A 22810-nucleotide genomic window follows, 5' to 3' on the forward strand; every position below is an offset into this window, starting at 1 on the left:
TAGAAGTGCTCATGGGAAATGTTTTGTGAATATGCATTTATGCCATCAGAAAGCCATACATCATATGATATTTTTGTACGCCTTGTGGGTACACGGAGAATTTATATTTATTTAATGCAACGTTATGGGTTTTACATGTCCTGTTCATAATAGGGTAATCATTGCAATATTAATTGAGCATGTTATGCTCAAAGGAGGGAGTGTCATGATTATACAGATATGTTGATTTCAGTGACGTTGTAGTTAATAAATAATAACATGTAGTTGACAATAGGTCTCATAACAACATGCCAATGCCAAAGCTTGGGCCTTCTCCAAGGAGGGAGTGGTCCAGTTTTAGATATTAGACAAATAGAAGTGGATGAATATGTCAGAACTCTGAGTAATATTATGCAAGTTTTGTCTACTAAAGCAGGCTAGGAAAACTACAGAGATACCAGACGAGACACCAGAAGAGACTCCTGTTCGGCCAGGTGATTGGGTGAGGGTGAAAGTTCACAAAAGACAGTGGGCTCATCCCCGGTGGACGGAAGCGTGAAAGGTTGTAACAAACTTCACACGCGCTCCGGTTTAAAGGTAAAGAAAAAGGAGCAAATTGACACCACCTCACACATTGTCACCCTTCACTGGCGACTTCCAGAACATTATTGGGAGTTAGGACTGATTTGGCAGAGCTGGAACAAAACAATAAATAGAAATAAGATAAAGATAGAAACAGCTCAAAAGACAAATTGTCTATAGATTTTTATAGATTGTACATTAATGTGAAAACCTATTTTTTTGTTTTACATCTGAAAAAGAGTCCAATTTTTTGTATGTTATTTTTGGACTCATTATTTAAATTCTGTAACGAACACAACCAGGGATAAAATAGAGATGATGACGAGAACAAAGCCAAACCAATTGTGGGGTCCCCTAGGGATAAGAGTCGGAATAGCATTGTTGATTGTGCTCATTACACTTGGCACCTTGTTGGTTGGAAGGGGAGTACAATATCAAGTAAAACATGGAACCATTAGTTCACTCATAGAGAATGCCCACATCACTAACAAGACTCCAGCTGTGTTTCACAGACTTTCACTTATCCTCAGAGCCAAAAGATCAGCTGAGCAACAAGAGGAGGAGTTAGAAATACTCGTTCCCAAACAAGAGGCGGTTATAATCCAGATGATTCACCCCCCTATATGCAGTTCTTGTATCAAATGATGAGATGGGTTTAAGTGATCGGGATATGTAAGTGATGGGGATTTACAGATTAGGGGAATCTCTAAATACACTGGATCCATGTTTTAGTCTGTACCAGAAACACCCCCTGTTAAGTTTATGAACAACCGACCGGTGACCTGAGCACAATTATTGAAAATGATAGTTAGACACAGGCTACTAACCCACAAGTACAGCTTTGTACGTACAAACTCTATGAATAAAATTTCCTAGCAGACAGTGGCGACATTGCAGATATTTCCAGTCACCAAAGTTACTTATGTTCTAAATAACAGTGAGATTTAAAGTGACGGAGAAAATATGGAGACGTTCCTTTATAGTGTGTGAAATATGTGGTCCTTGAAGCATCTAGGTATTTAAATTTATGGAAGAAAGTGGTTTCCTGAAAGAGTTAATTGGAGTAAACATGTTACAGTGGGTGAAAACAATGTTTAGGGATATGGTACAATTATTAGAAAACATTAACTGGGCTTAGATGACATTTAACATCAAAGAAAGATAGTATGGTTAGGAAAATAGAGTGGGAAAGATTGGATTTATTTTACCTCAGTGTGTTAGAATTAACTATAGATAATGCGTCCCGAGATCTCTCTCTCTCTATCTCTCCGCCTGTCAGAACGCTACGACCCCAACTTCCAAGCAGACAAAAGACCTCACCACGGAAGACTCCTCCTCCTCCATCGAACAGACAGAGAAGCAGAGCTGAACCATCTCCACCTGAGGAATCCAGAACTACAGGTGACATAAAAGGCACACTCTCATCGGTCCCCCACAGGACATGAAGTTCCAAGCTGAGCCACAAGATTTGGACACAAGAGCAGAGTGTGGGACATGAGAGCGGAATACGCCCTCCATGCAACAAAGTAGAGACTGTAAAGGAGGAGATGAAAAGCAAAGCAGATGGGACACTGAAGAGAGTTACAGCGGAAGGATCCAAGAGCGGATGGACTGAGGAGAAGGTGGACGGAGAAGAGGACAGGACGGAGGAGTTGGCATGGTCCGGCAGAACGTGAGGGGGTCGTGGCTTGACAACCAGAGGGGGAGAGAAGGAAAACGGGAGTGAGTGAGTTTACACATAAACACACTTATTCACCAACGAGAAATACGTAAAGAAAAAGGTGTATTAGCCATGAATTAATCAATTGGTGAATTTATAAAGTAAGAAAGAGGAAACTATTAAATAACCCTAAAAACACACTGAGGGTAGAACATATTATTCAATCTTTTCATCATATGAACAAATTATTCTTTAAGAGTTTTTTTTATTCATGTGTGAATTTGGGTAAGATTTTATTTGTTACAGTATAGACCTACAGTTTAAAGGGATGGTTTTAGTAACCACTCTATAAAAGCAGACAAATCTTTATTTGTATGGAAAATGTTAAAGGTAGAGCTAGTACCAAGCCAAAGATAGTATTCCAATCTAGAGTATTGATTTCTCCATTGTAGCATGGTTATTACCTCAGGAGGGAAGATTAAGGTGGAAATAACATTTGTTTTTTGTCCAAGATGTAGAGTTTTAAAAAGACACTGGGCAAAGAGAGATTGCACATTTTAATTTAAAAAAACTAATATAATTGGGAGTAATACATGGGGGCCTTGGATCACTCATTGTGATGGTGCATATTTTACAACAAATATCGTTCAGGGAGAAGGGGTCGCTCGATCCACCCTGCAGATGTTTTAAATCTTACTTGCAGCTTCAGAGGGAGCGCACGGCACCAGATTATGAGTTTTAAAAGACAAGCGCCACCAGCTCCTAAAGGTCATCCATTCAATCAGTGATGACCTGACTTTTAGAGATGTTATTTAAAGGAGAAACATATCTGCCATAGGTGTAAATTCCTGAATTGAACTGCAAACCATTAATGAAATGACTTCTGTTTTAAAGTTCTTGTTAAAGGAGGGAGTAATTATCACATGCTCTAGCACCCAAGGTTCCACACACTGTTAAAGGGGTTAGCATAGTTATTTAAGTAGACAAGAATTGAAAATAAATTAGTGAGTTATTGATATTCCACTGGTTCTCACACCATTTCAGGGACTTTATCACTGCATTAGAACAGACCACCCAAAGGTAATGAGAAGGAACTTTTAAGTGATGAAACTCTACAACTGTTGTAACTGACCAAAATCTTCTCCCAGAAATGACTGTCTAGAATGCCGTACCCCAGAGTAGAACGTACCGATTGATCACGACGGCCCCTTCTAGAGAACATATTACTTCATACCTTAAATGGTATGAAAGGAGGGAGGGTAAATTTCTCATGAGGAGATAATTACAAATGCTAGCAGAACAAGACGACCAACCCCCGTATACAGATGTTGATGACAATGATGAGTTAGTTTAAATGATATGGATGTTCGGAGATGAGATTGATAAATGAATGTCCAGCTGATGTGATTCTTTACATTATGAAATCATGTGAAGAAGTGAGCAAAATAAAATGCTAAAATGGAGTGAATCCATTTCAATTTACTTTACACTATTCCAAGATAGTTTATTTTTATTTTTCAATTTACTTTGCCAATCCAAGATATTTTATCTTATTCTTTATTACTTTATACTATTCTAATATGGTGGATCTCATGTTGTAAAAATCATTGCTATTCTAAAATGGTTTGTTTCTTTTCACTTTGTAAAAACAAGTGCCTTAACACTGAGCGTGGTATGAGAACGGTTTCTGTGAAAGGAGGGACGAAGAAATGTTCTGATACCAAGCCATTGCTGCTATTTTGAAGAATGATATTGAATGTAAACACTAGAAGTTATGCACAAGGGAAAACTTTTATGTTTGAACACAGACAAGAATTTATTTTGTATTTTTGTAAAGCCGGCTGTAAAACCATTCCATTTGATTGTATGTTTGTTAATATGAGATATGTAATATGCGAAGTTCAGATGAAGAACTCATTGATTTCAGTATTATACACACCTTTTAGGTGTGTAAGGAGGGACTGTTAGAAATTAAAATCAATGTTTTAATGGGGAAATGTAGTTTAAACATGCCGTCAGTTTTAATGCTCTTTTATACTGAAAAACCAGAAATTCTTTCTTTTATTCTGAAAATCCTTCATCTACGGTTAGCATTTAGCATGTGGCTAATATACGATTTCCTGAAGAGGTGAATTTAGTAGCGAAATGATATGGAGTGGTGCAAACCGAAGCCTACTGATTTAACACTACAACTATAGATGTCGAGATACTACCATGCTGAATATTAAATGAAGGTACAGTTTATTTGAATACATTATTGTTTACAGACGAGAGTAGCATGTGACAACATCCGGAATGACCGAAAACCAAACGAGCCGAGAAGTATTGTTTAGAGTATTGATTACAGCGTTTAGAATGTGTTAAATGAAAAGTGATGAAAGAGAATATGAGGAGAAACGGCGTGTTAAGCATATATTGAATGTGAAAAGAACCTATCCTCTGTTTAAATGCAATAACGGACATTGGAGACGAGGTGAGCCGGCTGGCGGGGAGGAGCCAGCAGAGGATATATAACAGCACCGGAGGAGAGATCCATTCTCTTCTCTTCCCTAACGAGAGCCAGATCACAGCTGTTTGTCTGACTGAACAATATCATGCTTGTGACCAACCCGCTTCTTTTTTAAATTAAAGTACCCAATTGAACTTTCACAGAGACTCCATTTAGTCTCCTTTTAAAGCTTCTCTCCTGGTCGGGAGAATAACGAACACAGTTAACAGATGATAGTGAGGGTAGTCAATCGTTTTGTTGACAAGACAGTAGTGACGGCCATCTTGGTGACGTGTGTTGTTCTGCGAGACCAGAGATGTAGTTCATTCAGCGTTTCACACAAACAAATGTGTTACTTCACAGTTTTACGACACATTTCTTTTTTTTGACTTGCAAAATTATCTTTTAAATTGATAAACATCATATGTGTAATTCGTGGCACAATTCAAACGGGATCGAAAGATAATCTTTCTCTCTCCATTGACTTCAATACATAATTTTTTTGAAATAAGGTCCCACCTGAAGGGGAGGGAACATGGAAAAGGGAATAAAATATGTTTCATAGGAGGATGTGGATTTATTTTCCTTACCTTGTAATTACACAATCAAACAATCTATAATTTAGCTCTGACCTTCACTCACAAAAAAACATTTTGTAGAATTGGACACCATTTTAGAAGCTCTATTGACTGACATGCAATGACTGGGACTGATGGAAGAATCTGAGAGGAATGAACTAGGAGCAGAGAAATAATCATATTTTAAAAGACAGCAGCTTCATAAGAGGCCAACCAGAGTGACAGAGTGTCAGTGTGCTGAAGGATAGACCAGCTATCCAGGCCAGTCTCTATAGACTTTCCATGGTGTAAAAATGCTGCTGCTGGAGTACTAGTGCTGATATCATGTCTACCATCCTCTTAAAATACTCTGTCCAACAATATAAGTCTCATGAAGATAGGTGTTTTAACGCTTATTCAAAAATAGTAGAGAAACATGCATTCTTGTACATTGACAGAGGATTACTCAAAAAGTACACAGTAAAAGTACTTCATAGTATTTGTGGGAGTAGTTTCACTAGTACTGAGTCCAACAGTGTCAATCTCATGAAGAACTAATGGTAAACAAAAAAAATGTCCCTCATCAAACTTAGCAGAAGTGGCTTGATTTTGTTCTCAGGAGGGGACATTGGCCCTTTCTCATTTCACTAATTCCCCTCCTCGACTCCTATCCTCAAGACTTAGTCCCGCCCACAGGAGATGCTAGCGGAGGACTGAGGAGGGGAACCGAGGAGAGAGGAGGGGAAGCAGCAGGCGGTTAGAGAAATGAGAACTCCTCTCCTCTGAGCGGTCATTTTAAAGAGACGTCCATTAATGATGACAGGAGGCACAGCAGCCCTCTGTCTGATGGACAGATGTGTTTATGATGACTTATATATTTACTTTTAATTCATTCACAGTGCGGTATAATGAGACAATAACAGGCTACAGATGCAAACACACACACACACACACACACACACACACACACACACACACACACACACACACACACACACACACACACACACACACACACACACACACACACATATATATATGTATATATTTATATAAATATATACAATTTCAGAATCAAACAGAGCACTCTCATAATAACGTAACACTATCAGAGACTGGATATATCCCTCCCCTCTCTGGTTGCTACAATGAGGGAAATAAATTACGGGCTAAAAGTTGTATATACAAGTATTACAACTAAGCAGAGGACACCAAACCAACTGGGACCTGTCACACACACCTACACACTGTACAACACACACCTACACACACCTACACACTGTACCACACACACCTACACACTGTACCACACACACCTACAGCTCCTAAAGCATAATCAGACTACAGCCATTGTGTATTTTATTATGTGAAGCACTAAATGGTCTTAGAAAAAATATTGAGTCTTTGTTTGTAGATATCTACTAAACTACAGCAAATAAAGAGAGTAGGCCTGTTATACTGAGTGATATTATACACACTGTTCTGCTTTCCGCACGGACCTCACAGCTGTTCTCTCTGGAAACATCGCGTCGCGATGAAAGCAGTTAATAAAATAATATCCAGGAGTATCAATATCATTAAGAACTAATGGTAACATTGTCTTTTTATCACTGATCAAAGACAGCAGAAAACATGCATTATGTAGGCTACTATGGAGGGGACTCTGACAGAGGATTACTAAAAAAGTACTAAGTAAAACATTTTATTTTTGGTAGCAATCAAACTAGTACAGAGTCCAACAGTGTCAGTTTTATTAAGAAATTGTGGTAAAAAATATTTGTAAAAAAAAAATGAAGACCAGCTGATTTGAAAAACAAACGCTAGAGACGGCTGAGCGACCACAGTGCAGAACCGCTGTATAGTTTAAATCTCCTAACAATGTTGTCCATTTTAGACACAGGCTTATTATATTTACAGCCCTTAATAACATTCATTTTCTGGGCTCAATATGTGTCTTGGCCGTTTTTGTTGTGATCGCTAAATTCACCTTGTTTATAACATTATCATTGTTCCAAGCAAACGAGTGCTTTTGTTTTGAAATCACTTCTGCAAGTTTCACGGCCCTCCCCCCTCCGCTCCAATGACCATATAGTAAGGTAAAAAGCAAAAAGCAAAAACGCCTCTCAGACGCTCTTCCGTTTACTTGTTTAATGAAGAAAAACAAATGGTCCGTAGATACAGGGATTCATCTCCCTCCATCATGTTGGTTTGAATCCGAAGTTCTGAACATGAGCCCGCCCCGCTCGACCTTCTGAGCCAATCACAGCGCGATAATGACCTGCCTTCTGTTTCAACCATATTCCTTCCGTTTCCACTATACTTTCTCTCACACATACATGCATTCTTCTCTTGCATACATATACAGTGGGGCAAAAAAGTATTTAGTCAGCCACCAATTGTGCAAGTTCTCCCACTTAAAAATATGAGAGAGGCCTGTAATTTTCATCCTAGGTATACCTCAACTATGAGAGACAAAATGAGAAAAAAAAATCCAACAAAAGTTAATCTCAATACTTTGTTATATACCCTTTGTTGGCAATGACAGAGGTCAAACGTTTTCTGTAAGTCTTCACAAGGTTTTCACACACTGTTGCTGGTATTTTGGCCCATTCCTCCATGCAGATCTCCTCTAGAGCAGTGATGTTTTGGGGCTGTCGCTAGGCAACACGGACTTTCAACTCCCTCCAAAGATTTTCTATGGGGTTGAGATCTGCATACTGGCTAGGCCACTCCAGGACCTTGAAATGCTTCTTACGAAGCCACTCCTTCGTTGCCCGGGCGATGTGTTTGGGATCATTGTCATGCTGAAAGACCCAGCCACGTTTCATCTTCAATGCCCTTGCTGATGGAAGGAGGTTGTCACTCAAAATCTCACGATACATGGCCCCATTCATTCTTTCCTTTACACGGATCAGTCGTCCTGGTCCCTTTGCAGAAAAACAGCCCCAAACCATGATGTTTCCGCCCCCATGTTTCACAGTAGGTATGGTGTTCTTTGGATGCAACTCAGCATTCTTTCTCCTCCAAACACGTCTAGTTGAGTTTTTTACCAAAAAGTTCTATTTTGGTTTCATCTGACCATATGACATTCTCCCAATCCTCTTCTGGATCATTTAAATGCTCTCTAGCAAACTTCAGACGGGCCTGGACATGTACTGGCTTAAGCAGGGGGACACGTCTGGCACTGCAGGATTTGAGTCCCTGGCGGCGTAGTGTGTTACTGATGGTAGCCTTTGTTACTTTGGTCCCAGCTCTCTGCAGGTCATTGACTAGGTCCCCCCATGTGGTTCTGGGATTTTTGCTCACCGCTCTTGTGATCATTTTGACCCCACGGGGTGAGATCTTGCGTGGAGCCCCAGATCGAGGGAGATTATCAGTGGTCTTGTATGTCTTCCATTTTCTAATAATTACCTTACCTATTGCAGATTCAGTCTTCCCAGCCTGGTACAGGTCTAATATTTGGTTCCTGGTGTCCTTTGACAGCTCTTTGGTCTTAGCCATAGTGGAGTTTGGAGTGTGACTGTTTGAGGTTGTGGATAGGTGTCTTTTATACTGATAACAAGTTCAAACAGCTGCCATTAATACAGTTAACGAGTGGAGGACAGAGGAGGCTCTTAAAGAAGAAGTTACAGGTCTGTGTGAGACAGAAATCTTGTTTGTTTGTAGGTGACCAAATACTTATTTTCCACCATAATTTGCAAATAAATTCTTTAAAAATCAGACAATGTGATTTTCTGGATTTTTTTTTCTCATTTTGTCTCTCATAGTTGAGGTATACCTAGGATGAAAATTACAGGCCTCTCTCATCTTTTTAAGTGGGAGAACTTGCACAATTGGTGGCTGACTAAATACTTTTTTGCCCCACTGTATTGTCTTCAGACATGCATATATCCATCCATCCATCCATCTTCTCCCGCTTATCCGTGGTCGGGTCGCGGAGGTAGCAGTTCCAGCAGAGAGCCCCAAACTTTCTTTTCCCTGGCCACATCAACCAGCTCTGACTGGGGGATCCCAAGGCGCTCCCAGGCCAGCGAAGAGATATAATCCCTCCATCTGGTTCTAGGTCTACCCCTTGGTCTCTTCCCAGCTGGACGTGCCTGGAACACCTCCCTAGGGAGGCGCCCAGGTGGCATCCTAACTATGTGCCCGAACCACCTCAACTGGCTCCTTTCGACGCGAAGGAGGAGCGGTTCAACTCCGAGTCCCTCCCGGATGACCGAACTTCTCACCTTATCCCTAAGGGAGACACCAGCCACCCTGCGGAGAAAACCCATCTCGGCCGCTTGTACCTGCGATCTCGTTCTTTCGGACATGACCCATCCTTCATGACCATAGGTGAGGGTAGGAACGAAAATGGCACGGTAGACAGAGAGCTTTGCCTTCTGGCTCAGCTCCCTTTTCGTCACAACGGTGCGGTAAAGAGACTGCAGTACCGCTCCCGCTGCTCCGATTCTCCGACCCATCTCACGCTCCATTGTTCCCTCACTCGAGAACAAGACCCCGAGATACTTGAACTCCTTCACTTGGGGTAAGGACTCATTCCCTACTTGGAGTGGACAGTCCATCGGTTTCCTACTGAGAACCATGGCCTCAGATTTGGAGGTGCTGATCGTCATCCCAGCCGCTTCACACTCGGTTGCGAACCGATCCAGTGAGTGCTGAAGGTCGCAGACCGATGAAGCCATCAGAACCACATCATCTGCAAAAAGCAGTGGTGCAATCCTTAGTCCACCGAACTGCAGACCCCCTCCCCCACGACTACGCCTTGAAATCCGATCCATGTATATTACAAACAGGATTGGTGACAAAGCGCAGCCCTGGCGGAGGCCAACCCTCACCTGAAATGGGTCCGACTTACTGCCGAGGACCCGGACACAGCTCTCGCTTTGGGAGTACAGAGATTGGATGGCCCTGAGTAGAGACCCCCTCACCCCATACTCCCGCAGCACCTCCCACAGTGACTCCCTGGGAACCCGGTCATACGCCTTCTCCAAGTCTACAAAACACATGTAGACTGGATAAGCGTACTCCCAGGCCCCCTCCAGGATCCTTGCGAGAGTAAAAAGCTGATCCGTCGTTCCACGACCAGGACGGAATCCGCATTGTTCCTCCTCAATCTGAGGTTCGACAATCGGCCTGACCCTCCTTTCGAGTACCTTAGAGTAAACTTTCCCGGCGAGGCTGAGTAGTGTGATGCCTCTGTAATTGGCACACACCCTCTGATCCCCCTTTTTAAAAAGGGGAACCACCACCCCGGTCTGCCACTCCTTCGGTACTGTTTCCGACTTCCACGCAACGTTGATGAGACGTGTCAACCATGACAGTCCCTCAACACCCAGAGCCTTCAGCATTTCTGGGCGGATCTCATCCACCCCCGGGGCTTTGCCACTGTGAAGTTGTTTGACGACCTCAAGATCAAATATTGAGCTAAAACTTATTGTCAAAACATTTTTCGAATACATTAAACAATTAATATATGCATATATTATTTATAATATTAAATGGAAACATTGAATGAATGTGCATGAGAGAAAAATGTATAAATATGAGCGTTAAAATATATGAATATGAGAACAAAATGCATGAAGTGTGTGAGAGTGAAAATGTATGTAAAAGGAGAATGTATTGCGTGGGAGGACCAGTATGAATTACGGCCTGCACGGCCCCTCATAGTTTACAGCAATTCGCAGTTTTCGCCTCATATCTCTCTTTCTCTCTCTGTCTCGTTTTCTCTCACTCCCTCATTCCCAAACTCATACACACATATTAAACCTCCTTATACCTTGTATGTATAGTGAGTGTGTGTGAGAATGAGACAGGAGTGAGTGTGCTCTCATGGCGTTTTGTTTTTCATTTGTGCTGTTTCATGTGTCTTAGAGGTAAACAGATGTATGGTCTTGACCCAGCTTGACCTCGATGTTTTGAGTTGTTACAAACTTCAAAGTCCTTTGATAATGTCTCTTTAGCTAACAGACATACACAGCCATACATGCACTCCTTCAAGTAAATAAAAACACCTGGCTGCAAAGCCAAAGCTTCAAATATGTGTAGTTTGGCTGGCTGGTCATTTCATTCCTGATACGCAACAAGCAGTAAGATGAAGAGGAGCTTCTCTGTGGGACAATAGGTCACATGCAGCCCGTAACTTCAGCTGCAGGACTCATCCTCTGAAACAGAAACACCCTGAGAAGGAGAATCTGGTGTGGATCTTCCCGAATTGTGCTTGAAAGGAGTCGGCACAAGGATAAAACACTTTTTTGCAAAGTTTGCCAAATAGTTCATTTGTCGGATGGGGGCAGAGAAGAAAGAACAATTCTTTCCCGAATCCCCCGTTGATACAGAGGAATTGATGGTTCGTATCCGCCAAGGTGATGAGTGGAAGACTGCTTTTAACACCCCCCTTGGCTACTCCGAGTATCTCGGCATGCCCTTTGGACTCTCAAATGCCCCAGCAGTTTTTCAGTCCCTGGTAAATGATGTCTTGCGTGATTATCTCAACCAGTTTGTCTTTGTGTACATCGACGATATTCTGATCTTCTCCAAGAGCCTGGAGGAACACCAAAGACACGTCAGTCTGGTTCTTCAGAGGCTGCTTGAGAACAAGCTCTACGTCAAGGCAGAAACGTGTGAGTTTCACCAGGAACGGGTCAGTTTCCTTGGATACATCATCCGGCAAGGCAGGTTGGAGGCGGATCCAGGGAAGATTCTCACAGTCTCAGAGTGGCCAGTCCCCACTTCTCGGAAGGAGTTGCAAAGGTTCCTGGGGTTTGCCAACTTCTATCGCCGGTTCATCAAGGATTATAGCAAGGTTGCTGCTCCACTCTCCAGTCTCACCTCTATCAAGATCAAGTTCTCCTGGACCCCTGCTAACTATGCTTTTCTTAGATTTAAGTCTCTGTTCACTTCAGCCCCCATTCTCATCCGGCCTGACTCAAGCAGAAAATGTGTGGTCGAAGTTGACGCCTCTGACATCGGAGTTGGCGCTGTTCTTTTTCAGACTTCCGGGCCAAAAACCAAGCTTCATCCTTGTGCTTTCTTCTCTCGCCGACTCTCCCCAGCTGAGAGAAACTATGATGTGGGCAACAGGGAGCTGCTGGCAGTTAAGATGGCATTGTATGAGTGACGGCACTGGCTCGAGGGCAGCGAGCAGCCATTTCTGGTGTGGACCGACCATAAGAACCTTGAGTACATTCAATCAGCCAAACGGCAAAATTCTCGACAAGCCAGGTGGGCTCTCTTCTTTGGACGTTTCAACTTCACTCTCACCTATCGCCCAGGTTCCCGGAATACCAAGCCCGATGCCCTGTCCAGATCATTCACGTCTGAGGGTCCTATCTCTACATCGGACTCTATTCTTCCCCAGAGATGTGTTGTGGGAGTCGTCACTTGGGATATCAGTAACGCTATCCAGGAGGCACTGTTGGAACAACCAGACCCTGGTAGCGGTCCGCCTAACCGTCTGTTTGTCCCTAACTCAGTCCGTTCCCAAGTCCTGCAGTGGGTTCACAGCTCCCGTTTCTCCAACCATCCCGGTGCCAACCACACACTCTCCCTTCTCCAAATATATTTCTGGTGGCCAACAGTCGACAAGGATACAAGGGAATTCGTCTCAGCCTGCACAGTATGTGCCATGAGTAAGGCCTCTCATCAGAAACCTGCAGGTTTGCTCCAGCCCCTTCCAATCCCTAGTCGACCCTGGTCACATATTGCTCTGGACTTTGTCACCGGTCTGCCCCCCTCTCATGGTAATACGACAATCCTAACTGTTGTAGACCGCTTCTCTAAGTGTGCTCATTTTGTTGCTCTACCCAAGCTTCCCTTAGCTCTGGAAACCTCCCAACTTCTCACCCAGCATGTCGTCCGCCTACATGGAATCTCGGCTGATATCGTCTCCGACCGTGGACCTCAGTTCACCTGGGGGGGCGGGGGTACTGTAAGGATGTGCAGTTCTCCCTCCTTCTGCTTCTCTTTTTGTTTCATGTTTGTTTGTATCTGTCTGTGTTCCTGGCTGGGCGTGGCTGACGCCCAGCCAGTTCCCGCCAATTAACCTCCGCAGCTGCTACTCATCATCCTGATTCATCTACTCACCCACACCTGCTTATATAACCGGCTTCCTCATCCAGTATTCACCAGTTCATCGTCAAAGATACACTGGTAACACGTATTGATTGCTAGAAAGCTAACCTAGTTTCTAAGTCAAGTGATATTCCTAAAACCTGTATTTCTCTGCCCAGAATCCGTCTTTTACTCTGCCTGCCACGTCCAGCCAACACCACCTCGTCAGCGAACCTCTAATTATCTTCACTACCAGCTCCAGCCTGCTCACTCAATTCAACTCTGATTCCCCGGCTCATCTCACCCGTGTTCCGCTGCGGATCTCCGAACACCGGCTCCAGCCTGCTCTCTCCGACATCCTCCGGATCTTCAACTACGGACCTCCACTCTCCCCCCCCCGTAGTTATTCCCAGATCCGGATTATTAATTCCACATCAGTTTTGCTTGAATTTTGAGTTGGAAATTAAATTATTTTTGCTTCTATACTCACGTCTCCTCCCTTCCTTGTTTGTATTGAGGGTTCAGCCTGTAAGCGCTCTTTGAGCTTAACAGTCTAAATAGTGCTTCCGGGCCAGCGGGCCATTTATAATGTAGAGCCCTGTGACCCATCCCCTGAAAGTTGAGAGGAAACAGAGAATCCCATCCTGTAGCTACGCTACATTCCTCTGCACAAAAAATTAGCGACTAACTGTGAACAATTCCCACAGGAGCCATTTGGGGTGAAGTGTCTCGGACACAACGACATGCTGACTGCAGTGGGTTTTGTGCTCCCCTGATCCGAACACCAATGCACTAGTCCACAGCCGCCCCAGATTAGATCAATGCAGACTGGTTTAGTGACTCTCCTGCTGCGCCAAATCTGGTTAAAGAGTGTTGGTTGTCCTCGCAAAAATCATATTACTGAAACACTTCCAATTGATTTGATCATTTGAGAAGCAACAGTGGCTGCATGATAATTAAACATATTCTCAATCGGTCCTATGTGGTGTTAATTTTGTCAGTTATTTTTTAATTGAGTCTTAGTCATAGTCATGTGTCAAATGTCCTTTTTAGTTTTAGTCACATTTAGTCACCTTCATCCTGTTTTTATTTAGTCAAGTTTTAGTCGACTAAAAGTCTGAGCATTTTAGTCTTATTTTAGTCAAAGAAAACTAACTATTTTAGTCTACTTTTTGTCAATGAAAACTGTTGAGTCTTTTTTAGTCATCAGATTATATAGAACATTTCAGTCAAACTAGTCTAGCCAAAACCAATAATTTGTCATTTTAGTCCAATTTATTTCACAATAAGATTATATCTTATCCTTATTTGATGAAAAAAAACAGGTTGAATGGTTAAGAAAGCAGCTTTAGTATCTGGTTAGGTTTGTGATTTTTTTTACCAGCTGTGTTACGGCCACATTTCTTCCCTTCTGATAAAACAATGCACGCACTTTTTTTCTCCGCCTCATTGTAGCGAAAATGGGCCTAAATATCACATTGTTTCTTTCTCCCAAGCAGTGGTGGCCTTAGACTTTTTTGTTGTCAGTCATTTTGACGGACAGGATCGTAACATTTCCGTCATAATCCATTATTACCCGTCGAGTCTGTACACAACTCGTCACTCACTCGCGCTGACGGGGGGGGGGGGGGGGGGGGGTATTCGGTTAACGCGACCACTGCTCCCAAGCCCTGTTGTTGCCATTTTATTTTCTGTTAAATACGTGCTTACGTGCGTTTGTGTGTGTAGACACTGACCTGTTGAAGTTGATGAGCCAGATGGTGACCTCAGTGGGCGCTGCCTGGTCCCAGTGGATGGTGTAGCTTTTGGCCAGCGTAACCACAGGCTGGAACTGCTGGTAGTGCTTCTTCTTGCCCAGAGCGCCCTCTAGAGTCAGGGGGCGGTCAGGGTACTCATCCTTCACCATGTGCATGTTCAGGTTGGCAGGGTTGCGGGTCTGGACGTAGATCTGAAGGAAAAAAAACATGGAGATATAAGGTTGATTAAAATAGTAATTATTGTAATGTTCCCTCACCTCCCTTGGTTAGGGCCAATCATTTCATGTTCAACATAGATGAAGACATGCTGTGAACTGGCTTTGAATTAGAAGACAGAAACAATATTCCTGTACCAAACAACTCAGGTTTTAACATGAAAAAGTCTGTTGGTCAATTTGCCCACGATGGATCAATTTACCCCTTGACGCGGATCAATTTACCCTTTGGATGAGGCAAGTTAAGCCACAAGAGAAGTCCTATTTCCATGGTTCTTTGTGATAGATGCATTCTTTTCATTTTGATTGACGGAATACATCCTGAAGTAAAGGTTGTTGTTTTCATTTGACCTCTATCTCATTTTTCCTTGCCTAGATGAAAACACAAGTACATATTGGCTCATCTTACCCCACTCTGTCCTAGATAGATTGATAGATAGATTGATAGAGAGATAGATAGAGAGATAGATAGATAGATGGATAGATGGATAGATAGATAGATACTTTACTTATGCCAAGTTGGAAATTGTTTCGTCACAGTAGCATTTTGAAGATCAATGTACAAGAATAACAAGTTCCTCTCCATTCTTTCGACAGGCACTGCTAATTGGAGGCAGGGCTTAAAGAATGCAGTGTGTGCTCTATGGCTCCAGATCACAATCAGTTTTTGTCGTAAGGAATCATGTAACATTGTGTTTGTGCTTGTCTTACTCTTTGTGAGAAGTGGTATTGTATTATCTCATTTTACCATTGCTTCTTTCTTTCCTTCTTAAGCCCCTGTCACACTGTCCCGAAATTGACACCAGATGGACACACGATAAAGGAAATGTTCAAATTTAGCTCCGATCGTAACAACATCGGGCCATTCGTGAGGGCTTCTTAAGCCATCGTATGACGGCCGGTGGAGTTTCTCAGGCTCCGGCAGCAATTTTGTGAGCGGTGGCAAAATCTTTGGAATGCCAAAAGATTGCAGAAGGACCTTGCGAAGGTTCATTTTCGTGTTGAATTTGTGTGTCCATTTTGCCCTTCGTAAGGCACTCGTGAGGGCATCTTGTCAAATCGTGTCATCTTTGTCTTTACTTCATGTGATCATCTGTGCCATCGGGCATTTTTTCGCCTCACAAAGACAATATGAAGGAAACAAGAAGCTGCCCGAATGTCTTAGGAAGGCAACACGACTACGTGAAGCCCTCGCAATGCCGTCGTGTAGCCATCGTATTATAGTACGATAACATCGAGATTGCATTTATTGCACAACAGAATCATGTAAACATATTATGTAAATAACCCAATTTGTGTTCTGTGAAACTTAAAAAAGGATATTACATTGTTTTTGTTACTTTCGTTGCAGTTGTATGTCTTAAATGTAATTTAGGTTAACTTCCTGTTTTATTTAGATGCTTTTATTTTGAAGGCGAGTTTACGCTGTTGATAGGAAGTTGTTGTTGCTATGGAAACAACATGACAGAGATAAGAAATATCTTCTAATCTACATATAAAGACGGAGAAAGTAAAGAATAAAGTGTATGTTTAAATGTTAGAACCCCCCGAAGAGGCACAAGCTCTTACGTTGAGTCTGGATACATTCTAAATCATCAGTAAAGTCTACGACCATATTTTTGTGTGTGGTTCGGGTGCCATCGTGTGGCCTTCGGTAGGCATCGCACTTGCTTCGGCTGTTGCTTGGCTGTTGACCAAGTTCGGGGCCATCTTCGTGCGAAATTCACAATTCCATATTCGTGTGTCCATCTGGTGTCAATTTCGGGACAGCGGCTTTAAGAATGTGTCCTTAGTTTGCCTTTAGTGCTGGCTGGTGTGTGTTTTTGTTTTTGAGTTATTGATCATATTTGGGTTTTACAATTCAGTTTCCTCTCTTATTTTGTTACCTCCGTGTTCCCTTAGAGTTTTGGAGAAAGTAGCAAACGGAAAAAATATGTTGAAGGGAAAATAAAACAAACCTTTTGTTACTATTGAAATGTTGAAATCATAAGCAATACAGCACCCTTGCCCAATTTAAACTCATTCTGTTATGACCAGACACTTGTTTTGGAAAATGGATATTGCTGACTTTACAAATGACATTACTGACACATTTGTGGAATTCATCATTCTTCTCACTCTTCAGTGGCTGAAGAAACAACTTTCTTGGGGGGCTTTTTTAAAGTTGCTTGAGGGCGCTTTGAAAGAGATAAGCCAGATTTTCCCCCTTGGTTCCAGTATGTAAGCCAGAGGTGCCCAGTACGTCGGGGGCAATGCTGGTAGATCGCGAGTCATTCATAAATTTAAAAAAATCCAGCTCCGTTAAAATAGACAAAACAGGTTTTGATCCCTCCTCCCTTGGCCTCCCTGTCACTTAATTCAGGAGTTGACTTGATTGACAGAAAAAGCGACCTATTGCTTTCCAGTCTGTTAACCCAGAATGCAAAGCCATACAAAATCAGTCAAGTGCCGGGAAAGACAAACAACAAAATGAGTGCGGGAACGAGCAAAAAGCTAAAGACATAGCACTTCCACACAGAATGGGAGGGAGAATATTTGTTTGTGATGTCACATTCAAAGGTTATTTGCCTTATTTGTAAAGCAAGCGTCGCTCTGCCAAAGAAAGGTAACGTGGAGAGGCATTATCGGAGCGTTCACAAGGCATATGACAGCGACTTCCCTCCGAGTAGCGAGTTGAGAAAGAGAAAGGTCATGTATTATTGCTACACAAACATTATCTCTTAGTCTTAGTGTCGCCAACTCGTTTCTAACATGCAAAAAGACAAACACATGCGTCTATGGTCGGTGTATTTTCTATCTTTCCAATCCAGAAGAGATCTCTCTCTCCCCCGTCTGTTTGCAAGGGGGCGGGGCAGTTTACACACACGCATGTGCTACATGCAGCAACACACGGAGGAGATGGTGGAGAGAAGCGCTCCAAGGTGTGGTTACATGTTACCCGTCTTGAGGTGGACAATGCTCGTCACCAAAAGTGTTGAGCATGCAAGGGCGGTAACACAAGCAATTTGTCTAAACATTTAGCAAAAGTGCTCCACATCCAGACGGAGGAATGCACCGGGTTCGACTGTCTTTCTAGTAGCTCTGTAGCCCCATCCACGAGTAACGTTTCCACGTCAGGTGTTATGTATGCTAGCAGCAACACACAGAGTTAACTACATTACAGGACTGTCTCAGAAAATTAGAATATTGTGATAAAGTTCTTTATTTTCTGTAATGCAATTAAAAAAAACAAAAATGTCATACATTCTGGATTCATTACAAATCAACTGAAATATTGCAAGCCTTTTATTATTTTAATATTGCTGATTATGGCATACAGCTTAAGAAAACTCAAATATCCTATCTCTAAATATTAGAATATCATGAAAAAGTATACTAGTAGGGTGTTCAACGAATCACTTGAATCGTCTAATTAACTCGAAACACCTGCAAGGGTTTCCTGAGCCTTGAAAAACACTCAGCTTGGTTCAGTAAACTAAATCACAAGTATGGGGAAGACTGCTGATCTGACTGCTGTCCAGAGGACCGTCATTGACACCCTCCATCAGGAGGGTAAGACACAAAAAGAAATTTCTCAAAGAGCAAGCTGTTCACAGAGTGCAGTTTCAAAGCACATCCACAAAAAGTCTGTTGGAAGGGGGAAAGGTGGCAGGAAACGCTGCACAACCAAGAGAGATGACCGCAGCCTTAACAGCATTGTGAAGAAGAGTCGCTTCCAGAATTTGGGGGAGCTTCAAAGACAGTGGACTGAAGCTGGAGTCCAGGTATCAAAAGTCACTGTTCACAGACGTGTCCGGGAAATGGGCTACAATAGCCGTATTCCCATGGTCAAGCCACTTCTGAACTCAAGACAACGGAAGAGGCGTCTGACTTGGGCCAAGGAAAAGAAGCACTGGACAGTTGCACAGTGGTCCAAAGTCCTCTTTTCAGACGAAAGCAAGTTTTGTATTTCATTTGGAAGTCAAGGCGCCAGAGTCTGGAGAAAGGCTGGAGAGGAGCAAAATCCAAGTTGCTTGAAATCCAGTGTGAAGTTCCCACAGTCAGCGATGGTTTGGGGAGCCATGTCAGCTGCTGGTGTTGGTCCACTGTGTTTCATCAAGCCCAGAGTAAATGCAGCTGTGTACCAAGAGATTTTAGAGCACTACATGCTTCCGTCTGCTGAAAAGCTCTATGGAGATGAGGAATTCATTTTCCAGCATGATCTGGCACCTGCCCACAGTGCCAAAACCACCAGTAACTGTTGTACTGACCATGGCATTACTGTCCTCGATTGGCCTGCAAATTCCCCTGACCTGAACCCCATAGAGAATATGTGGGGTATTGTGAAGAAGAAGCTGAAAGACACCAGACCCAACAATGCTAATGAGCTAAAGGCCGCTATTGAAGCATCCTGGGCATCCATAACACCTCAGCAATGCCACAGGCTGATTGCCTCCATGCCACGCCGCATTGATGCAGTAATCCGTGCAAAAGGATTCCCAACCAAGTACTGAGTGCATTAATGGACATTTTCAAATGTTTGATTGTGTTTTGCTGTTATAAATCTTTTTTTTTTACTTGGTCTGAGGAACTATTCTAATTTTTTGAGATAGGATTTTTGAGTTTTCTTAAGCTGTATGCCATAATCAGCAACATTAAAATAATAAAAGGCTTGCAATATTTCAGTTGATTTGTAATGAATCCAGAATGTATGACATTTTTGTTTTTTTAATTGCATTACAGAAAATAAAGAACTTTATCACAATATTCTAATTTTCTGAGACAGTCCTGTATACAAACATGGGTTAATGATTAGAGGTAACTGAGTTATTTAGTTTGTTAAAGTTTCAGATATTCTGTTTACAGTTCTGTCATCAGATTATTTAATACCATTTGTTAAAACATTGTTGTTTCTTTTGATGTGAAATATTATTTATTTAATTCAAATAAAAAGCAATGTTAATTTTGTTCACAATTTGTTAAGTTAATTTAATAATATATGTATTTTTGAATCAAGTATTCATCTTTATTGTCTTCATTGTTAGTTTCCACATGCCTAAAACAACCTCAAACTAAATCTAAAAGTTGATGGCTAAATAAGAGTGTTTGAGAAATTGTGCAAGGCATGTAGTAATAGTCCGAATAGTCGATTAATCGTTTCATTAATCTATAGATTAATCGATAATCAAATTAGTCGTTTGTTGCAGCCCTATTGTAGTTATCCCATGTAAAAATAAAACGTGTTATTCAGCAACCCTTGCAATTTGGGATTTTATTTTTGGTTTTGGTTAGCTGGTCATTTCAAAAGTAGCTCACCAGCCAAAAAAGTGTGGGCACCCCTGATGTAAGCTAAACAAGACCTGTGTTGAACTGTGTACTGGACTAAATTACATACCCCACCTTTAAATGAATGTGCTTCTGTACAAAATGTAGAGAGTTTTTCACGATTTCAGATTGAACCTTCTTAAAACTCTGGTTGAAAGTACATGCACATTTCCCAAAGCACATTCAATACATTACATTTTTAGAAAAATCTTAAATAAAACCTCACCTGTGTTTAAGAGTCCTTCTGGCATTGCTAATTTTCCTGATAACTGCCAACATCATTAATGTAATTAAACACAACAAAAAATAATGATCTAATTTCACAAACAGGTATTATAACATATTCATGATTTTCTAAATACTTTAATTGTTAATATATTAAACGAATGCTGAAAAGGGTATAAAAATAAGTACATTTGTGTTTGCAAAGCCTGATTTGTGAGGATAAGTGTGTGTGTGTGTGTGTGTGTGTGTGTGTGTGTGTGTGTGTGTGTGTGTGTGTGTGTGTGTGTGTGTGTGTGTGTGTGTGTGTGTGTGTGTGTGTGTGTGTGTGTGTGTGTGTGTGTGTGTGTGTGTGTGTGTGTGTGTGTGTGTGAGGCCGGCCCACCTGGGCGTAGCGGCCGCTGCAGATGGCAGCCTTCCAGTCGGGCACGTCGATGCAGTCGGGGTGCCGCAGCAGCCAGTTGTCCTCCTTCACCAGGAAGGCTCCAGGGTATTCGCTGACCGAGCCGTCCATGTCGTGGAAGATAGTGGTCTTGTCCCCGTCCATCTGCATCTTGCTGAACCAGGGGCCCGGCTCCCCAAAGAACACCCGAGACGTGATCTACAGAGGGCCGAAGTGACAGGAGTCATTAGGAGCTGCCCATACTGAGTATTCATGTGTTCATGACCATATCTATCCAATATAAAAGCCTGAACAAACTGACTTCACTCCACTTTATACTCTTACAGAGATGGAAAGGCTTAAAACACATCTATGGCTCCCTGTTTCAATTTTCACACACAACACTTAATCTGATTCTTACACATGTAATAAATTGGATGGAAACTGGAGTTCAGAGTGCCTCAATTAATTTAATCAATTACATTAACGGTAGGGTAGGTCATTTTGGAGAAACCAGCTCGAGTGCGCTAGAATTTGAAAATACACAACCGGAAAAAATCTGCCTCTTCCTTCAGACTTCCTTACAGAGCCCCTCCTCCAACACACACAAATGCGCACATGACCAATGAGGGCACGAGATAAGTTTGTGCACAGATGGAAGGCTGACAGGCAGGTAGGCCATCCAGTTACTTTAGCCAGGCTGGCTCAGATGATTGGTCGTGCTTTTTACAGCGCCACAGCTTCCATAGATTCCACAAAGGACTTAAGATGTTCATTGCCATCGGGACGTTAAGAGCATTCCATGGAATATAACAACAAGTGTTTCTGAAATAAATTACATACCCCACCTTTAAATGAATGTGTTTCTGTACAAAATGTAGAGAGGTTTTTCACGATTTCAGATTGAACCTTTTTCGTGTTTGTGAAATGATTTTAACCCAGAATGGGATTAAATAGGCTAAATCTATTTTGAATATGTGTTGCACTTCCACTCTAATGTGATTTGTTTCAATGTATCTCCATGCAGTTCATAATTTTTTTCTGATTCTTACTTTAAAAAAAAAGTTGCCTTCCCATGAAGTAATTAACCCCAAAAGTCTTAATGGTCCAGTTCCAACCAGAAATGAGCTATCTGAAGGAGGAAAACATTTCCTAATCCGGGCAGTATAGCAACAGTGTCAATTATTTTGTCTAACCAGTGCCTGAAAGTGGACGACAGAGGGGAGGACGCCTGCAAACGGTACCAGGTCCTCAGCATGGGGACCAAGCCCCAGGACATGGGCCAGCTCTACCAAGGATATACCATGCTATACGGTGGCCCAACAGTAGATTTATATTTAGATGTTAGAAGACCGTAGAGCAGGGCTATTCAACTACACATTCAGTTGGGCCAGATTTTATAACTACAAAATGCAGCTGGGCCAGACATTCAGCGGCCTGTAAAAAGCGGGTAGTGACCAACACATATTACTGCGATGAAAAACATGCAATTTTTATTCATTGTTCATCTAACAAAGGTACGTCAAAAAGTGCATAAAAACACGACAAATTAGCATTAATTGAACAGAATCTGAAAAAAAAGTGCACAGTTGTAACATTACATTTGTTT

At 42.1% G+C, this 22810-nt stretch overlaps 1 protein-coding gene across 5 annotated transcripts in view; it reads right to left on the minus strand.

Annotated features, from left to right (window-relative positions):
- cemip (cell migration inducing hyaluronidase 1) overlaps nucleotides 1-22810 on the minus strand; it is a 335274-nt gene that overhangs the window by 15511 nt on the left and 296953 nt on the right. For all 5 annotated transcript variants that reach the window (XM_079666028.1, XM_079666024.1, XM_079666027.1 and 2 more), the window contains 2 exons: nucleotides 21205-21420; nucleotides 15058-15269 (listed from right to left, as the gene is read on the minus strand). In XM_079666028.1, coding sequence (XP_079522154.1) covers nucleotides 15058-15269; nucleotides 21205-21420 — 428 coding nt within the window. The remainder of the gene's footprint in view (nucleotides 1-15057; nucleotides 15270-21204; nucleotides 21421-22810) is intronic.

The sequence above is a fragment of the Notothenia rossii genome, assembly GCF_949606895.1.
Source record: "Notothenia rossii genome assembly, chromosome: 2".
Classification (NCBI taxonomy): domain Eukaryota; kingdom Metazoa; phylum Chordata; class Actinopteri; order Perciformes; family Nototheniidae; genus Notothenia; species Notothenia rossii.